The sequence below is a fragment of the Schistocerca piceifrons genome, chromosome 4 (genome assembly GCF_021461385.2).
Source record: "Schistocerca piceifrons isolate TAMUIC-IGC-003096 chromosome 4, iqSchPice1.1, whole genome shotgun sequence".
NCBI lineage: Eukaryota > Metazoa > Arthropoda > Insecta > Orthoptera > Acrididae > Schistocerca > Schistocerca piceifrons.
The window spans coordinates 639,837,697-639,858,257 of record NC_060141.1 but is presented as its reverse complement, the minus strand read 5'-3'; the positions used below and the strand labels follow the sequence as shown (position 1 = coordinate 639,858,257).

The 20,561-nt window shown below is 40.6% G+C and overlaps 1 protein-coding gene across 1 annotated transcript in view; it reads left to right on the top strand.

The window, feature by feature from the left end:
• The first annotated feature begins 5,959 nt into the window (after window positions 1-5,959).
• The window catches only part of LOC124794940 (integrin-linked protein kinase), a 64,437-nt gene continuing 49,835 nt past the window's right edge, over window positions 5,960-20,561 (top strand). The window contains exons 1-3 of the mRNA XM_047258654.1: window positions 5,960-6,242; window positions 12,597-12,762; window positions 20,351-20,543. Of these exons, the coding sequence (XP_047114610.1) occupies window positions 6,154-6,242; window positions 12,597-12,762; window positions 20,351-20,543 (448 nt within the window). The 5' untranslated portion in view covers window positions 5,960-6,153. The remainder of the gene's footprint in view (window positions 6,243-12,596; window positions 12,763-20,350; window positions 20,544-20,561) is intronic.

Below are 20,561 nucleotides of genomic sequence, written 5' to 3'. Positions count from 1 at the left end.
GCCACAGTAAGGTCCATCGCACAGTGGCTGCAGTGACTCATATACTGTGTCATGCCATACAAAGACATGATGGCACTCCCGCAGTTCATCAAAAGCAGAGGGGCAATGGGTCTGTTGATCCCTTGGAGTGATGGGGCATAGTTGCCTGGTTTATGTACGTAGCTTTTGTACAAAATCTGGAAGGTCAATGCAGTCGTCTGGTATGTTGGCAAATAACTGACCAGGTATTCATATTGTCCAGCCATAAACAAGTTCTGCAATGGTGGCTTTCAGGTTTTTTTCTAGCAACACACAGAGAAGCAGGAGACAATGGGTAACGTCTCTGTCCACCTGTGTGAGTTGTGATATTGCAGCGACACTTTCAGCTGACAGTGCCTGTGTTCAACTAAACCATTTGCTGCTGGGTGGTAAGCTGTAGTTGTAATGTAGTTCTAAGTTTTAATCTGCTTCATACCCAGTAGGACAGCAAGTGCTTTGAACAGATATAGTTCAAATGATCTTCCCTGGTCTGTTGTAATTCCTAAAGCCACATCGAAACAGGTGATGTACCCCCAGAAGAACGCGATCACGACAGTTTCGACAGTAAACGTCGGCCATCGTGAACACCTCAGGCCAGAGAGTAAAATCATCGATGGTCGTAAGGCAGAACGTGTATCTTTCTGGTGGTTGAAGAGGTCCTACAAGATCTAGATGGACATGTTCAAATCTATGATTTGGAAGAATAAATGTGCCAAGAAGTTACCTAACATACTGGCTAACTTTATTCACACATCTTGCTTGCAATATTTGTCCTGGTGTGTCCAGACAAAAGCTCACATAACCATGTTTGTAGTGGCTTGTACTCCAGGATACGACATGTTGAGTAAAGAGGCGATTGACTGTTGGCAGAAGTCGTAGTCATAAATGGTCACGGACTGGTAGTGGTGACATCACAAGACACCAGCGCAGTTGACAGTGGCAGTATAATATGGCGGAGTTGTAGGCTTGATGGTCTCACCAACAACTCTCATAGCTCACTATTTGATTATTGCGCTGTGACGAGAGCTCCAAAATAAATTGCATCAGTGATCCCTTCAATCCAAGAGAGAGTGTCAGTTGACACATTCAGTTCTCCTTCATTGTAAACAATATTGGTAGTGAACTGTATGATGCAGTCGAGATGTTGCAGCTCCGCCACACGCCGTCGGGTGGCTTGCGGAGTATGGATGTAGATGTAGATGTAGATGTAGATGCTTTCTCAGGACACTGGCAGAAAGCGTATGTTAGTGGCTTGTGATCTTTCATGAGAGCGAACTGCTGTCCCCCCAACATGTGACGAAATTTCTTAATAGCAGCATTGGCAGCTTACAGTTTGCGACCATAGGTGGACCAGTTCTTTTGAGATGGCAATAACTTTTTACTGAAAAAAGTTAAGGGTTGTCAGCGCTTGTCTACTTTCTGTTGTGGTGTAGCACCGATTGCAGTGCCAGATGCATCGACCATGAGGGCAAGAGATGCCTGCGGAAATGGGTGGGCTAACAGTGTAGCCTTTGTGATAGTAGTCTTCAGCTTAGTAAATGCCAACTCAGCCTCACTGTTCCACTGAAGTTTGTCCTTCAGCTTCAGTGAACCATGTATGAATTTACTGTGGTGCTGCTGGGAGAGCATGGTTGGGAACAAGCCGACAGTAAAAACTGGTTACGCCAAGAAATTGTCGTAATTCTTTAACTTTTCTAGGCTGCAAAAATTAAGTGTAGCTCCTGCTTTCTTTTGTGGTGTCCATGCGTCTTGTGTGTTGTAAGCATAGCCTAGGAACTATACTTCAGGTGTTCTGAAGACATACTTCGATGGGTTGATGAGCAGGCCTTTTTCATGTAGATGAGTGAAGATCTATTGTAACTGTAATAGGTGCTCTGCCTCTGAGTTTGAAATGACCAGGACGCCCTTGATACACACATAACACAAATCTAAGTACCATGTGACTTCATCTATGAATCACTGAAATGTTTTGGCCGCATTACAAAGTCACTTCATGATAGAGATCTGCCAAGGACAGTACTTTTACTTATGGCATGTATCGGTTAGAAAAGTGCACCGATGATGACTGATATCAGTTGAAATCAATTTGCAACAAGATAAATAAATTATGTTTCCGTGACTGGTTGCTGCATTATTTATAATTTTAAAGTCCAAAAGGTGTTCAGGTAAATGTTTATAGTCCAAACAAACAGTGTGCAGATGGTTGTCTTACCAATGTCGTCTGGTAACACTGATATCTGGTAGAATGCATGAAAGAAGTCCAATGTAGAAAATATGTAATTATCGTGGACACTGAGCGTAAAATCTTCGTTATGTGGTACTGGATATCAGTCTGGAATGGTTCTGACCTTGAGCTGTCTATAGTCACCACATTAACGTCATCCATTATTCTTCTTTGGGACCACATGAAGTGGAGATGACCAACTACTGCTCAATGGGCAGCAGATCCCTTGTGCAAGCATCACTGAATTTATGCTTCACTATCTTCAGTTTCTGGGGTGTCAGGTGGTGTGGTTGAGCATGAAATGGTGATGCATGTATAGTCAAAACATAGTACACCGTCGAGTGCTTTACAGGTGTTAGTTTGGGAGCCTGTTGTGTGATCTGTAAGAACTGTCTGAGGATCTCTATGAATACATAATCAGCTGTAATCGTCTGTACTGCTGTGTCTTCCACAAAATGCACTCGCCCTTGGCTTGCTAGGTTGGTGGTAATGTCAAGAAGTCATCGGTATTGGAGGTCAAGCAGGAATCCATAAAATGATAAAATGTCCACTCCAAGAACCATTGGCTGCGAAAAGGTCACAGTCATCACAGCTGCTAAGTGGCAGACAGGTACATGCATAGACTGACACATCATTATCTGTGTCTACCAAAACTGTAACTATGTGCCATGTTCCATTACACATAGTCAATGGCTGTCATGTGGAGAGCCAGTGACCATCATCACTATAGCAGGCTATAGTTCAGCACCTCAGAACCATACTGTCGGTGGTACCAGCAGACTCTTGCTGATGAAGATGAGTGGCTGTGGTAGCAATGACATCGGTGAATGTTAGTCTGGATGGGTAATGCAGCAACTTGCGCAATGAGCTCAGCAAGCTGTGGTTGTAGTGTGGCGAGGGTGCTATTTCCCTGAGGCTGTGGGCACTGTTGTGACATATGCGGATGGATACATTTTTGCTAAGTCATCCGCAGTTTGCATGAGTACATCTAGATCGCTGACACACACTGTCATTATTTTCTGTGCATTCGATGGCAAGCATGACAACTAAATATTCTGCAGAATCTCTTCAGTGACTGTATTGCTTGCTAAAGCATGCAGTCAGCATAATGGCTGTGATGGGATGCAATTGCCCAGCTCTTCAGTGAGAAGTAGCTTCTCCAATCTCTTTCATGTCTGACTTCAAGAGCCGGGTAACCAGAATGTTCTTGATGTAATGATCAGTGCTTGGTGGGACATCAGAATGTCTTGCAACTCTCTGGCTGTATCTTTATTGAGCACAGCAACTACACAACTGTACTTTGTGTCATCAGCTGTTATGAGTACTGGCACAGAATGACTTTCTAGTTGCACGAACCACAGCACAGGTTTCTGTTGCTGAAACTGTGTCAGTTTCACCGTCAAGCAATTAATTACTGTGCCAGTAGACAGGTCTACATTTGGTGGTAGGTCTCAAATTGTGGAGTTCTAGTAAACTGTGAAAATGGAAGATGTGCGATGCAGTTAACATGGATTTTTGTATGTAGCATAACATGGCATGACACAAAGTGCTAGTGATCATCGAATTTCAAGTCAGTGACCATCAGATATCACATTTGGGTCACCAGTTGTTGCAGGGCTGGATGAATTAACTTTATTACAATGTAAAAACTAAACTGTAAGTCATATTACTCCATTTAATAGGACATTCAACAGCAGAATAAAACGTATATAAAACAGAAATAAAGTCAGCGACTGCGAAAATATAATCATTAAAAATAATAATCACCTGCACATAGTGTCATACTGTGCATAACACTGCACATCAGTATTTCTGCAACAAATAAGTATGCTTCACAGGTGGTTCTCAAAGTTCACAAATATTTTTCTGAATACTTTACTTCATCAGAAGGATCTGTTGCATAGCAATATGTCAAATACATGCTTTTCTGGTTATGTTTACATAACCTAAAAGAACTGTATATTTCGACATTCTTTGTATGTGTGTAACAACTGAATTTCTAATAAGTACATTTATTTCATTTGGATATGATTATGTGCTTACCAGCACAAACAAAAAGGCATCTGTATTTCATCTACAGAAGTTAGTTCCATCCAAGATTTCCCATCATAAATACTCTTTTAATTGGCAGTCGCCATAACTGTTCAGCCTTTTAATATAAGGCGTATGTCGAGATTCTTGTAACGAAATCAGTGGGCCTGTATTGCCTTCCGTTTTTATTTTCAAGCATTTACACTTGGCCCGCCAATCGACCGCCTAATAACAGTTCTTGCGCGACCGGACGTGCAACAGTATAGGTATAGGCTCAACCCCCCGTCTGATGAAGCTAGGCTTACAATTTTCTGTCTTGCAACAGATTTTACATGCGTGTACTCCCATTTAACAGCATTGTCGTAGCAAATCGATAAAGTGATCGGCAGACCGAAAGATTGTTCATACGCTTATCCAAACTCGAATGAAGCACTTAAGCCAGGTTCACACACAAAACTAATGTGGCGCCACAGCTTGTGGCTTTCTGTAATGGCATCGTGATCCAACATTTACAAAGGACGCAACAAACTACATAGTTACACAGCTTTCAATACAGTGTCAACCGAAATCATATGTGAGGGTATGAATTTTATAATGCAGGTTGTGGTATTAGAGCTCTGACAAAAGTTAAATAAATAAATTTCGCACAGAAATAAATCATGGCCACAAACGCATTTATAAAAGAAATGACACTCAGAGACGAAAATGCTGTATGCAGTGGCAAAATAACTAAAAGTTGCCATGTGAATATCAGCTACAGACACAGCACTTTTCCAAAATTTTAGAATCTTGCTGTATTCATAATATAGGCATTTCGAATAAGTAATTTTTAGTTCAAAAGCTGCCACATCACACTCAGGAGCCATTTTCTGCATATAACCCACAATTTATAGACTGCTTGGTCTCACAAATCGCGAATTTTATAGACTCGCGTTTTTGGTTACGGTACATATATTAAGTTTATTTATTTATTCATCCAAAAATCTTTTAAGATTGTGGGATACGTCATTGGTTTTCTCTCTCTCTCTCTCTCTCTCTCTCTCTCTCTCTCTCTCTCTCATGTACACACACACACACACACACACAAACTGCTGCAGAAAATTAAACATAGGCTGCTGTTCTTGTAGTTCCAGAAGCTGCGAAAGTGTACCTGCCGACCGCCGTTTCCACTTTTTTGGGTAATAAAATGAGAACACACTGGAATCGAACGGAGTACAGCAGCAATTGCACCACGATAACTAAGACAGACAGAATGCTTGTGTTTCGAAATAACTGCCACCAGGGAGCAGTGGTGGAAGAAAAGTGGCGCAACAAAGTAGGACCAGGTTCAACTTTTGTGGCAAGACAGAAATTGCCTCTCTTAAATTGCGCCACTGAAAACTGGGAGTTCACACATGCAACTACATTACATCTGCAGTGTGCCACTAGCTGTGGCGACACTGTTATTGCGTGTGTAAACAGCACTTTAGTGGCGGCCAGGAAAAGAATGGACGCTCATATAATATCGATTTCCAGTCACTCAAATGTCAACACAGCAAGATACGTCCTTGCTTGAGACATTGACCATTATTTATTTTTGTTTTATATGGCGTTTATACGTTTATGATTTAGCCATCATCGAAAACAACATTTGCCGTAACTTTGGCTTTATATATATACACTTTGCTACTCAAGAGTGTAATCTTTGGATGTTAAGTAGTTTACGTTAACATTGTTGCTGTGTGTACAGTTGAAGTGTTTGTTGTTTACAAGAAGTGTTGTCAATTTTAAAGCGTAATTGAGTAATTGTTGGCAATTAATCTCATTATCCTTGAGTGAATCTTTGCACATTTGAAGCGTCTTTTCCTTCGGCCTTTACATAGCCTACTCAGTTGACCAAAATGGAAGATATATTTCAGTGGTGCAGAGAAGGTAACGCTATGCAGGTTCGTGTGTGGCTTGACGACACCGAACATGACATGAATCAAGGGTAAGGAATGTATGAACTGTTTATGGGAGTGTAGCGTCTTAATCTTTAAAATACGTCACTTAACCAGCGACCACGCCCCGTTTCCTGTCAGTGACTAGTGACGTAAGATAGTCGCCCACTTCCTTCATCTGCTACCAAAAATGGCAAGAACCTACATACTGCCAAATGAAAGTTGCCCTTGTATTGCGTGGGCTGTGTCTTTAAGGAGATTATATTAGATTAGATACACCTGCATTCCTAGAAACTTAGCAAATTTCATAGAATGGAACAAGTCAGAAAGACAAGTACACATGATATATGTGTACTTGTTTTTATGACATGTTATTCTTTCTTACACATATCCCTAGGTTTAAGACTGAGACAATAATTTCAAACATATTTATTTACATAATTTAGCAGTACAACACTTATCACATGGATACATACCAAGCATGTAGGATAATTTCTAGGCTACTAAAGCCGAGCATTGTAAGTTTTCTATGCTTTCTTAGATCGCATTCGATGTTGAATATCTCAGATATCACATAGCATTAATGTCACGTAGTATTTTTAACTTTATGTACATTAGCTGTTTCTCCTAAGAGTAACTTCACTTGATTACCACTTGGCCATTTATTTTTAGAAACAGGGATAAGGGTTTTGAATCTTCAGAAAACTATGAATATCCATAATAGGCCACAATTCCAAACACATCCCACATTCCCCGTTGTCAATTGTGAGATTAGGCTGCCCATTATGAAGAAATTGTGTGTTATTCAAGCATGTATTTGTTTTGAAGCCAACAGTAGTATTGTACCCTTGAATTTTTTGTGTCTTTTTTCCTATACATACTAAAAACCCTTAACTTTATCGAAGTGATGGTACAATTCAAATTATGTTCCAATGTTTTAAGTATACACATTACCAATACTGCAATCAGTAGATGGGTTGTTATTCTACTATAGATTGTAGCAATATGTCATGCCCAGAAATCCTATATGTGTATACTACAGGAAGTTGTAGCAGTGGAATTTCAGCTATGTTCCAATCATCAAGAGGTTTTTTTTTTTTTTTTTCCCCAGCTTAACTTTGGCCATTTGTGATCCAATATAATAAAGTGACTGAGGCAGGCACTTGAATGAAAACACTAAAATGTTTCTAGAATGAAATTATCACTCTACAGCAGAGTGTGCGCTGATATGAAACTTCCTGGCAGATTAAAACGGTGTGCCAGACTGAGACTCGAACTCAGGACCTTTGCCTTTCACTGGCAAGTGCTCTACCAACTGAGCTACCCAAGCACGACTCACGCCCCGCCCTCACAGCTTTAATTCCACCAGTACCTCGTCTCCTACCTTCCAAACTTCACAGAAGCTCTCCTGCGAACCATCAAAAGGCAAAGGTCCCAAGTTCTAGTCCCGGTCCGGCACATAGTTTTAATCTGCCAGGAAGTTTCACTAATATGTTTGTCCCCAAACTGTTGAAGCAACATCCAAAGCCATGTGTGTATGCCAAATTGTTGTTATTTAAATGTAGTTACTGTATTTCACTCAGTATTGCTTGAAAATTAAAAACTTGGATTTTGCTCCTATCTATTTCGGGACCTGTTACTTAGTGAGAAAACAGACATTTTAAAGTATCTTGGTGTATGTATTTTGTAATATGTCATTCCGGTATTGTGTTTTACATTGAACAAGATTTGACGGCTTGTCAGAATATAGTATACTAAATGTGGGAAAAATTAGTTTTCAGTACATTTTATCTGTTTGTATTGTTTTTTGTATAGGCCTAATGTCATTTGTATGCCAGTTTTTGTGAGTTGAATGATTTTCCATGTAATAGGCTACTGTCAGTCTTCAATTATTTCTAACAGTGAGGAAAATTTCACCTGCATACATCACTACATTGTCATCAACTGAAATAAACAAGAATTGTTTGCAGATTGACTAGAAATGGCTGCAGTTCACGTCATACACACTAAAGAAACTAAGAAACACCCACCCCTGTTGTGATCTTCACAGTTTGTTCAAGATGGTATTGTGAGTCATTTAATCACTTTGTTTACATCAATGATGAGATTCTACATTTTTTACAACATACATCATTTGGTACCACCACATATTTGTTATTACTGGCACAGTTGACTGTCTCATTTTGCCAGCAGGACAATTTTATTCATAACTTCATCCTGTTGTGTAGATTCCATCAAGAGGAGAAACTTCAGTAAAGGGGGCTGCTTCAAGCTGTATGTCAACAAAAGACAAGAAACTGTAACAAGTTACTCTGTAGACTGTATAACAAAACACTATTTCCAGGGGACTTAATATTATTTATGCTAACACCATCTAAATTTAACCTAGTAATTTAGAAGAAAAGCCACTATGTGTATGGGAGGCGGGGAGCCAAACAAGTAACTGTTCGCTCCTCTATTCATTCCTTATCATCCTATTATTTACATCTACAGTTACATCCACACTTTGCAAACCATAGTGAGGCCTATAGCAGAGAATATTTCCCGTTGTATTTCATATTGAATTTCTTCCCAGTACATTTGTGTATGTAGCATGGGAAGAGCGCCTTGTTAAATTCCGCTGTGTGCACTGTAACTGGTATGATCTTGTCTCAGCAGCCCTTGTGGGAGCAGTATGCAGTAGCCTATATTACAACAGTAATTACACTTCATAAGTGGGCTTTTGCAAAATAGTTAGTGTCCATCTTCAAGGCTTTGCCTATTCAAATATTTTAGCATTTCTGCAATCCTCTCAATGAGTGAAAGAAACCTGTAACCATTGTGTTATCCTTATTTGTAGTTTTATCTTTTCAGTACCGCCTATTTGATTTTTTTCACATGAATGATTTGTAGTAGGCATTTTCCTTTGTACAGTGATTGCATTTTCCTTGTGTCCTGCCAATGAACTGAAGTCTGCCACCTGCTTTCCGTATGTTATGTTGCCTTTACCTATGTTATAATCATATTTCTCTGCACAGATTGTGACAACCAGGCATTTGTAAGACTTGCATTTTTCACTTGAAACTCATCATATGACAGTATATTTTTGCATTCTGCAAAATTGACAGTATATTTTACATTCTTGTAGCTATATTTACCAGTCTTAGGACCCCATTAAAATTCTGTTAAGATCTCACTGAATATTTGTGCAACTTTTCTCAGGTTGTACTTCTTTAAAGATAACTGCATTGTCTGCAAAAAGTCTGAGATTACTGTTAACATTGTATGTCACATTATTAATATACAACATGGACTGCAAGATCTGCTGTTTGTATGAATACAGTAGCTGTACTTGACTGCACTTGTATTTTTCAAAGAAAATATTTACATACATTTGTAATAAACAAGAGTAAATAATTTAGGAGTAAGAGGGAGCAGTCATTGAATGATAGAAGCATTGAGTCATTGACAGGCACATAAAAAGTTTATTGACATAGGCCTATGCGCACTGTGTGCGCGTGCCCGCACACACACACACACACACACACACACACACACACACACACACACACCTGCTACACTGTGCCAGATGAAAAATTGTTTCCTCTACTCCTAAATTGTTTATATTTGCAGAGCTTTCCTTACCATATTTGTAACAAATGAGTGCTGTTTATAATACTTTGCTGCTTGCCATGGACATTTGCAAATGAGCGCTGGTGCCATGTACCAGTAGCTGAAAGGAATTTTCGGTCTGTAATATAGATCATTTCCGGAAGGACTGGCAAGTGAGATAGGTTTCTGATTTTGTTTTGAATTGTTAGAGTTTCTCCATTTCCTGCTTTGTGTTACACTGGAGCATGTTGAGTACCATTGCACCAGACTATATGAATGTGACAGTTCATAACGTGAGGAATTAAACATTGTGTCTGGCTAGTCAGACTAAACAATATGAATGATGACAGGGGAAGAGAGGTTAGAATCATGTGTATGTGTGATATCACCTATAATTGGATGAGGCCAACTCTTATTGTAAAGTAAACATTTTATTTCCACCAAGTGGTGGCAGAACACACACGTAAAAGAAGGTTGTAATTAGACAAGCTTTTGGAACCAGTGGCTCCTTCTTCAGGCAGAAGGGTTGAAGGGAAAGGAAGATGGCTGGGGGAAAAGGACCAGAAAGGTCTAGGAAAAGGGGTAGATTTTAGGAAAGTCAGCAGAACCGCAGAAAACCTGGAAGACAGGGTAATATGCAGGACAGAGATTACTGTTTAAACACCATGTGTGAGATAATAAGAGTGAAAAGCTAAGTGCATTGTACATAACAGTGGAGAGGGGGGAGGGGGGGTGAAAAATAGACGGTTAAGACAATGAAAGATGGAGAAAACTAAAACGGAGTGAAGAAAAGAGTAGTCATTGTGTAGATATTAACGTAAAGGCCAGTTGGGTGGCGAGAACCAAGGACATTTTGTAGCACCAGTTCCCATCTGTGGAGTTTTGAGAAATGACAGAATGACTGAGTTCCAGAAGTGCTTGGCAATGGCTTATTCAGTTGCCTGGCTTAGTTGAGTGTGCTTCTGATGTTCTTTGCATCTAATTTTTACTGTCCTAGTTGTTTGGCCAATATATGACATGCCGCATTGGAAAGGTGTACAGTATTGTATAAAAATACACTCCTGGAAATTGAAATAAGAACACCGTGAATTCATTGTCCCAGGAAGGGGAAACTTTATTGACACATTCCTGGGGTCAGATACATCACATGATCACACTGACAGAACCACAGGCACATAGACACAGGCAACAGAGCATGCACAATGTCGGCACTAGTACAGTGTATATCCACCTTTCGCAGCAATGCAGGCTGCTATTCTCCCATGGAGACGATCGTAGAGATGCTGGATGTAGTCCTGTGGAACGGCTTGCCATGCCATTTCCACCTGGCACCTCAGTTGGACCAGCGTTCGTGCTGGACGTGCAGACCGCGTGAGACGACGCTTCATCCAGTCCCAAACATGCTCGATGGGGGACAGATACGGAGATCTTGCTGGCCAGGGTAGTTGACTTACACCTTCTAGAGCACGTTGGGTGGCACGGGATACATGCGGACGTGCATTGTCCTGTTGGAACAGCAAGTTCCCTTGCCGGTCTAGGAATGGTAGAACGATGGGTTCGATGACGGTTTGGATGTACTGTGCACTATTCAGTGTCCCCTCGACGATCACCAGTGGTGTACGGCCAGTGTAGGAGATCGCTCCCCACACCATGATGCCGGGTGTTGGCCCTGTGTGCCTCGGTCGTATGCAGTCCTGATTGTGGCGCTCACCCGCACGGCGCCAAACACGCATACGACCATCATTGGCACCAAGGCAGAAGCGACTCTCATCGCTGAAGACTACACGTCTCCATTCGTCCCTCCATTCACGCCTGTCGCGACACCACAGGAGGCGGGCTGCACGATGTTGGGGCGTGAGCGGAAGACAGCCTAACGGTGTGCGAGACCGTAGCCCAGCTTCATGGAGACGGTTGCGAATGGTCCTCGCCGATACCCCAGGAGCAACAGTGTCCCTAATTTGCTGGGAAGTGGCGGTGCGGTCCCCTACGGCACTGCGTAGGATCCTACGGTCTTGGCGTGCATCCGTGCGTCGCTGCGGTCCGGTCCCAGGTCGACGGGCACGTGCACCTTCCGCCGACCACTGGCGACAACATCGATGTACTGTGGAGACCTCACGCCCCACGTGTTGAGCAATTCGGCGGTACGTCCACCCGGCCTCCCGCATGCCCACTATACGCCCTCGCTCAAAGTCCGTCAACTGCACATACGGTTCACGTCCACGCTGTCGCGGCATGCTACCAGTGTTAAAGACTGCGATGGAGCTCCGTATGCCACGGCAAACTGGCAGACACTGACGGCGGCGGTGCACAAATGCTGCGCAGCTAGCGCCATTTGACGGCCAACACCGCGGTTCCTGGTGTGTCCGCTGTGCCGTGCGTGTGATCATTGCTTGTACAGCCCTCTCGCAGTGTCCGGAGCAAGTATAGTGGGTCTGACACACCGGTGTCAATGTGTTCTTTTTTCCATTTCCAGGAGTGTATAAGTATGTGAATACTGTATTAAGATTTAAAACTGACGTGCTGAATGCTGTGGAATGCGGGTGAGGATAGCCCAAGATAGGAAGCTGAGCAGCGATGCAGATCACATTTTCTGTGTACTGTAGTCTAGATTCTTGTTAACTTACATACAGCTAACATAACCGCAGGAGAATGCTTCACTTCTTGCTTGAACTGTTCTTCATAACAAGAACGTTAGTGGAATTATTTACTTTTTGTTCTTTATGCTGACAATTCTTTGTATGTAGCCAACACAAACATTCAAAACAAGTTTGTAGTATCGGTTTGCATTAAATGCAGTCTTCCTTTGCTTTTAGAGATGACCATGGCTTTAGTCCACTGCACTGGTCATCCAAGGAAGGGCACTTGAAAATAGTTGACCTACTGATACTGCGTGGAGCTCGGATTAATGCAACCAATCGAGGAGATGACACGCCTTTACACTTAGCTGCTGCACATGGTCATCGCGATATAGTTCAATTGGTAAGTACTAGTAGACATATAATATTGGCTACTGTAAAAATGGCTGTATGATGAATCTCTTAATTTTTTCTGATAGATCAAGCTGTTTTAACATTAATTTCATATGTAGTCAGTACGTAAACCATTCCTACTAATGCTAGTAATATAGCTGTAGATAAGTAAAGCACGGTATCATTAACATTGGAGACAACTTTTTATAAGCAATCCTGTGCAAATAGGAAACAAATTATTTTTGTAACTTTCACATGCTCAGTTAATAGTGCAAAAAAAATTTATAATGTATTTGTTCCCTTTTGTTGGCGAATTATAAATTTCATTTTACTGAACCTTTTGATTGAGACCTTTTATTTGCAAATACCTTTTGTGACACTAATGGTGATACAATAGCAGTCTATCCATTAATGTTAGCCTTTATGTTTCGTTGACCTTTTTTTTTAATTGTCAGCATTTATTTGTTTTATTTTAGCAGAATTCTTATGTTTTTCCTCGCATATTAGGAATCCCACCAATAGATACAACGATATTTGAAATTTAATCACGTCTTAGTGGGGATGAAGTTTTTAATACTTGACCTCTTGTGGCGTCAGGCATTCTGCTAGGTGTTAGCATTGTTCATGCACAATATTTTGATGACATGACTCATAATTTTCGTGAGGTGCTATCTGAGAACTGCTTATTGGGTGGAATAGGTCCAGGATCTATATTTGTGACCTGGGTCATTCCACACCAAGTGGTCTAAAACTGAAAAAAGTTCCCACCATCATGGTCTCCAATTTTCGTCAAATTTTAACTGTAGCTTTAGTCAAGTGTTGAAGTAAGTTTCCCAAGATTTCAGGCCTCTAGCTGCAATAGCTGCTGATCTAGACCCCCTTGTCTGAAGTGTACTTAGTCCGTGTGCATGCAACATAAAAAAAATGTCATATTTGGAGTCTAATAAAATCGAAACTAATTCATAAGAATGGTTAGTAAGATGCGACCCTGTACAGTTTTTTTTGCTGATTCCAACGAAATTATGTATAACATTACTCATGCAAACCCCGGTCAAATAACTCGACTCAAAGTATACTTCAAAATTTGTCGTGACACAACGCGACAAATTTTGACCAATATTAAGACTGCAATGATTTCCTTGCAGTTGAAGATATGGACTTGAACTTTTGGCCAAGCTTCATGCTTGTGCTAGACATAATGCAGCCGGATTTGCAATGATCCAGGCCATATGGTCGCCCTGCAGTATCTCTTCAAATTAGGCAGTGTCAGCACAAACGGTAAAATTTACCAAAGTTTCAAGCCAATTACTAAAAAATAGTTGGCCTGAATCTGCTTGTGAATAGTATCACCTAAAAGAGAAACTCTTGCTCTACAAGACTGACATTTGTTTTTTTTGCAACGCGACCATTAAGTACTCATTAACTCACATCAAAGTTGTTATATTTTGTATGCGCGATGCACTAATTTTTCTTCATTTCTAGGAATTTGAATCTTAATAGTCGCTTAGAATTACTGATATAATTGGATATTTCATTCGTGTTTTATTCAGTGATTGGCCAGTGAGAGATGTCAGAAGTTAATGAAGAAGAAGAATCGTTGGCCCCCTGTTCAATTGGAAAAGATGCTGCTGCATCAAAGTGCCATGTTATCTTCTATGCTAAGAAGACTGGATTCAAAGCGTTTAGTGATTTCACAGAATGTGACCAGAAATTGCTTGTTTCGCGTTCAGAAGCCAAACTTGACGAAAATTCCATCATTTGCTTCCACCATGAAGCCCTCTTCCTACATGAATATCAAGCGATGCAAAAGAAATGTTGCAATCCATTCAAGAAGAGGAATCACAATGTAAAAGCTGGACTTAGACTGCTTGATAATGAAACAGCTGCCAAACTTTGCCTGTTAAAGAAAAAAGAAGTGATTGATATAAAACCTGGTCAGAAGCTTTGCCCTCGCTGCATGTCGGCACTGAACCAAAAGCTAGAAGATTCATCATCACTATCAACCCAATCTGAACAAGATTTCACAACGGATGAAACTGAACCAGCCATCAACAAAAGTTTATCATTTATTGGTGCTTCACCATTGAAAAGAAGACAACTAAGTAAAAGAGATAAGCAAAGCTATGCAAAAAGAAAGATCTTGGATGCACAAAGTTTAATTGGGAATCAAATTGCTGCTGCTGTAGGAATCAATTACGATGAACAGCCAAGTTCAAGTAAAAGTCGCCCATGCAATAATTGTGCAGATCTTGATAATCTTATAGAAGAGTTGAAAGAAAAATGTAAAGTGTCAAATCGTAGGACAAAAGTTCAAATATTGACCTTGGTTCCAAGAAGCTGGACAATTAAAGATACGACAACAGCATTTAATGTATCAGAAAGAATGGTAAAGCAAGCGAGAAAACTGAAGAATGAGCAAGGTGTTCTAGCTTTTCCAGCAAATCGGCAAGGAAGGAAGCTTTCAGATGAAGTTGTCCAGAAAGTACATGACTTTTTTCAAGATGACGAATTCAGCAGACTTTGTCCAGGGAAGAAAGACTGTGTGCCTGTGAGAATTTCAGGAACAAAGGTGTACAAGCAAAAGCGGTTGTTGCTTTGCAATTTGAAGGAAATGTACGTGTCTTATCAGAAGCAAAATGGACCAGAAATTGGCTTCTCAAAGTTTTGCGAGCTTAGACCAAAATGGTGTGTTACAGTTGGCTCTGCTGGAATGCACTCAGTTTGTGTCTGTACAATACACCAAAATGTCAAGCTTATGCTCACTGGTGCATCAATCAATGAAGACTACAAGGAAATTCTTAGCAAAGCTGTTTGCAGCTTGGAAAACAAGGATTGTATGCTTCATCGTTGTGAAAACTGCCCTGGTCCAGAAGGTGTAGAAGCAGTTATTGCAACATATTTTGAAGATAATGACCCTGAAGAACTGATTGAGTACAAACAATGGATTCATACCGACAGGGATACTTTAGAAACAAAGCAGCTTTCAACAGAAGAGTATGTTGAAGATATTGCAGCAAAAATTTGGAACCTGTCTTGTCATCACTACATTGCCAAGCATCAAAGCCAGCACCTGAAAGCTCTCAAAACTGATTTGAAAGAAGGCGAATTCATAATACTAATGGATTTTGCTGAAAACTATTCATTTATTGTTCAAGATGCAGTGCAAGGCTTTCACTGGGAAAACAGTCAAGCAACAGTTCATCCATTTGTAGTCTACTACTGTGAAAACGAAGAGGTGCAATGTGTGAATCTTTGTGTTATTAGTGACTGCCTTCGACACGATACGATTACTGTCCATGTTTACATTGGAAAAGTAATCAATTACCTGAAGATGCAATTTTCCAAAATAAGCCACATCCACTACTTCAGTGATGGTTCAGCTGCACAATATAAGAATTTCAAGAATTTTCTCAACTTATGCTATCACAAAGAAGATTTTGAAATAACAGCAGAATGGAATTTCTTTGGAACAAGCCATGGAAAGTCGCCTTGTGATGGCATTGGAGGCACAACAAAACGGTTGGCAGCAAGAGCAAGTTTGCAACGTCCATATGAAAACCAGATTCTAACACCCAAAGATCTTTTCAACTTCTGCAATGATAATATCAATGGAATCAAATTCTTTTTCATCAGCAAAGAGGAAGTTGAAGAAGAAAAAGCTTCTCAAGAAGAAAGATTCCTGCAAGGGCACACTCTAGCTGGCACAAGAGAAAACCACCATTTTTTGCCCATTGATATGACGACAATTAAGGTCAGTAGAGTTTCTAATGATGCGACATCTTTTTTGGCCAAAATTAGTGCTGCTGAAGTAGTAGTTCAAGTCATGGATCTTCAGCCTGGGCAGTATGTTGCTTGCATTTATGAAAAGAAATGGTGGATTGGAAACATCGTTGAAATCTCAGTCGAACAGAAAGATGCTTTCATAAGCTTTATGCATCCTCATGGTCCTGCAAGTTCATTTTATTGGCCCTTAAGACGTGATACTTGCTGGATTCCAGAACAACTTATCATTGGTGTTATTCCAGCTCCATCAGTGACATCATCTGGTCGGCAATACAGTTTTCCTGAAAGCATTCTCTTGCAAATCAACGATGCTTCCAGAATGATGAAGTAACTGAGGAAGACAGGCTTGGGAACCTGCATAAAGAAACCCACAATCAGGCTTGGGATCCTGTGGTAAAGACACCCTGTAATCAGGCTTGGGAACCTGCAGTAAAGATACCCACCCGTGGCTGTTACTGCATGGCTATCGGGCGTGGCCTCTATGGCGATGGGGATGCTGGTTTTATTGTGATAACCAGTAATGGCTCAGCTATCATGGACCAACGCAGGGCACTGCGCACACAAAATATAAGATACTTTGACCTGAGTAAATAAGCACTTAATGGAAGCGTTGCAAAAGAAAAATATATCCATCTTGTAGAGCAAGAGTTTCTCTTTCAGATGATACTATTCACAATTAAATCCAGGCTGACTATTTTGTAGTAATGGGCTTTGAACTTTGGTAAATAAAGCCATTTGCGCTGACACTGCCAAATTTGAAGAGATTTTGCAAGGCGACTATAAAGCCTGGGTAGTTGGAAATCCAGCTGTATTATGTCCAGCACAAAGATAAGACTTGGTAAAAAGTTCAAGTCCATATCTTTATCTGCAAGGAAATTATTGCAGTCTGAATATTGGTCAAAATTTGTCGCATTAAGTCACGACAGAATTAGGGGTACACTTTGAGTCGACTTGTTTGACCGGATTTTGCATCAGTAATCTTATAATTAATTTCGTTTGAATCAGCACAAAAAACTGTACAGGGTCTCATCTTACTAACCATTCTTATGAATTGGTTTCAATTTTATGAGACCCCAAAAATGGCATTTTGTCTGATGTCGCGCGCATGCGAACTTACTACCCTTCAGACAAGGGGGTGTACATCAGCAAGTATTGCAGCTAGAGGCTTGAAATCTTGAGAAACTTAATTTAGCACTTGACTAGTGCTACAGATAAAATTTGAAGAAAATTGGAGACATGATGGTGGGAAGGTTTAGACCACTTGGCATGGAATGACCCACCTTCCACCTCCATGGTTGGTTCCAGGCATTCTGTCTGCAGTTCGCTTTCACTAGCAGCATCCTTAGTCATGCCTTCTTCAGTCCAGTGCACTCGTCCATGCACTAGCAAGCCATTTTCTGTCTGCTGCAGTTCCAGGTGTTCCCTCTGTTGTCCGCCTCCACTAGAAACATTCTGTATTTGGTCTGTTGCACCAGGCTAAGTGGGTTGCTGGTGTATTGTCCAGTGCTTCCGTCTGCACACTGGCAGTCTAATTTCGGTCCTGCATAGTTCTAGGTATTGTCGACCTGGTGCTGTGTCTGGTATTTGTTCCCAATGTCCATCTCCTTTTGTGGAGTTTTACTGCTGACGCCATTGTATTTTCAGCAACTCCAGTACAGGATCCCAAATTCGACTGAGTTAGTACCCAGTGTCTTACAGTTCATGAGATTTTCCATCACTTTTATCTTTGTAGACTGTGTTATAACTTTGTCCCAGTATCTGGGGCTCTGTGCTAGATCCTTCATTTCATCATATTTCACGGAATGACTGAGTTCCAGAAGTGCTTGGCAATGACTGATTTAGTTGCCTTGCTTAGTTGGGTGTGCATATGATATTCTTTGCATCTGATGTTCACTGTCCTAGTTGTTTGGCCAATGTACGACATGCCACATTGGCAAGGTATATTATAAATTCCTGTTTTTTTTAGTTCTACATCATCTTTTGCATTTCCCAGTAGCCTCCTTATTTTCATAGCTGGACAGAACACATACTTGATGTTATGCTTCTTGAGAATCCTGCTGTCACCTTGTCAAACCCAGATAGTTTGGCAGCAGAATTAGAGCATCTATGATCAGTGTTCTGTGAGAATAGATACATGGCAAAACAGATTCAAAAAGCTTTCAACTAGCCACTCCATCACACAATCTATAAGAAGAGCAAGATGACCCAAAGACTATGACATACCAGCCCTATATGGGATCTATTTCTTTCAAAATCAACCAGCCAGAGCACCAGACAAGAATGTCACAGGATGCTTCTAGCAGGAGCAGGCCCTAGAGGAAGTACTTAGAAATGCACAGGACGAAAAACAGAATGCCAATATGCAGGCAAACACCCCAGACCAAAGATGTAACATATTAAGACGCTGTTAGCAGGAGCAAACTGCAGACAGACTGCATGGAACCTACCAGGGGAGGGGGGGGGGGGGGGGGCGGCATAGGTATGCATACTGGACCTGTACACTCAACAAGCAGTCACAGGTAACACCAGATGAAGATAACAAGTCACCACATTGTCAAAATATTGTGCCTGAATGTCGCTGATATCTAGCAGAATAGCTGACAAGCCAAGATGTCAACAGATTGAAAGGAATGTCTGAAGAAGGAAACAAGTAGAAAATGACAGGCATTGATGGACTTGAACCAATTAACTAGGGATGGTTTGTAAATCATCTGTGTGAAATGAATCATTACTTAATTTTGGTTAATATATAAGAACATGTAACACTCATTGACACTGACACAAAAATATACATTGAAAAGGTGACAAGGTTCCCAGATAGCCTAAGTTACTGTTGGCTGCACAGTAAGGAAATGTTCTTGTTCAGAATATGGATTGAAAAGATGTATTTGATTAGACTTTATTCTTGAAGTATTTTGTGAACTCACTATGTTTTTCAGTTGGAAGGTTGCCAACCTACAGTTTAAATCTTAAGAAATCAGCATCACCAGCAGTGCAGTTCTCTTGGCGATTGCAATTCCATCTTTATGTATACTTAAAAATGTTATGCAGGTGCATTTAACTGTGTATGAATCTCCCACACTGATTAGGTTTATTCTAGATGAAAATTTGTGCACCAGCTGTAACAGTTATTCTCATATACCATTTACTGTTAATAAAATGTCCCTCCTTTTGCCTATGCTTACACAAAATGTGCCCTCTCAGCATTCTTAATTATACTGATTTTAGTAGGTTTCTGTCATGAACAGAGCCTGCTTTACCACTAGTTAAACCAACTCACTGATGATACATACTTTTAGAATGCAACCTCTTTAGAAAGCTAATTCATTGTGTTTGTGAAAAATATGAAGCAGTGCCATGGTTTAGATTGAAATTTGAGCTGTACGTGGTCCATATAATGCCTTGAATAAGTCTTTCATTGATTGGAAGTAGGCTTTACTATATCTCCAACGAAACTGTGCCTACTGAGGCACTTTGATGTTCATACCAATTCTTGTATTCATAACTGAGTTATTGTAATATGATAATGGAAAATCTTGGATGGAATACAAACAGTGGAATCAGTAAAGACAACCATTACCCATATGTTCAGAGCTCTGTAGAGGAGTGAAAGTTCAAGACCTGAGCTAGAGCTTTCAGCTTCTCCACTCCTCAACGCCTTCACTGTAGAGTGATTGGTGTTCATTGACTGCTTTATTCTGTTTGCAGTTGTAAGCAGTATGTTACTGAACGACACCGTAAATATTTAACTGAAATACAGCTTTAACTCTGAGAATGTTAATATGTTGTAAAACAGTAGTGTTGGTTTGTTACAGTTATTACGAAATAATGCAGATGTGAACTTCACAAATGAACATGGAAATACTCCTTTACATTATGCGTGTTTTTGGGGTTACCAAGAAATTGCACAAGATCTAGTTCAGCGTGGTGCTCTTGTTTCATTGGCAAACAAGGATGGTGATACTCCACTCGACAAGGCTCGTGGATCCTTAGCAAAACGTCTCCATGGTATGTGCTTTGAAATGT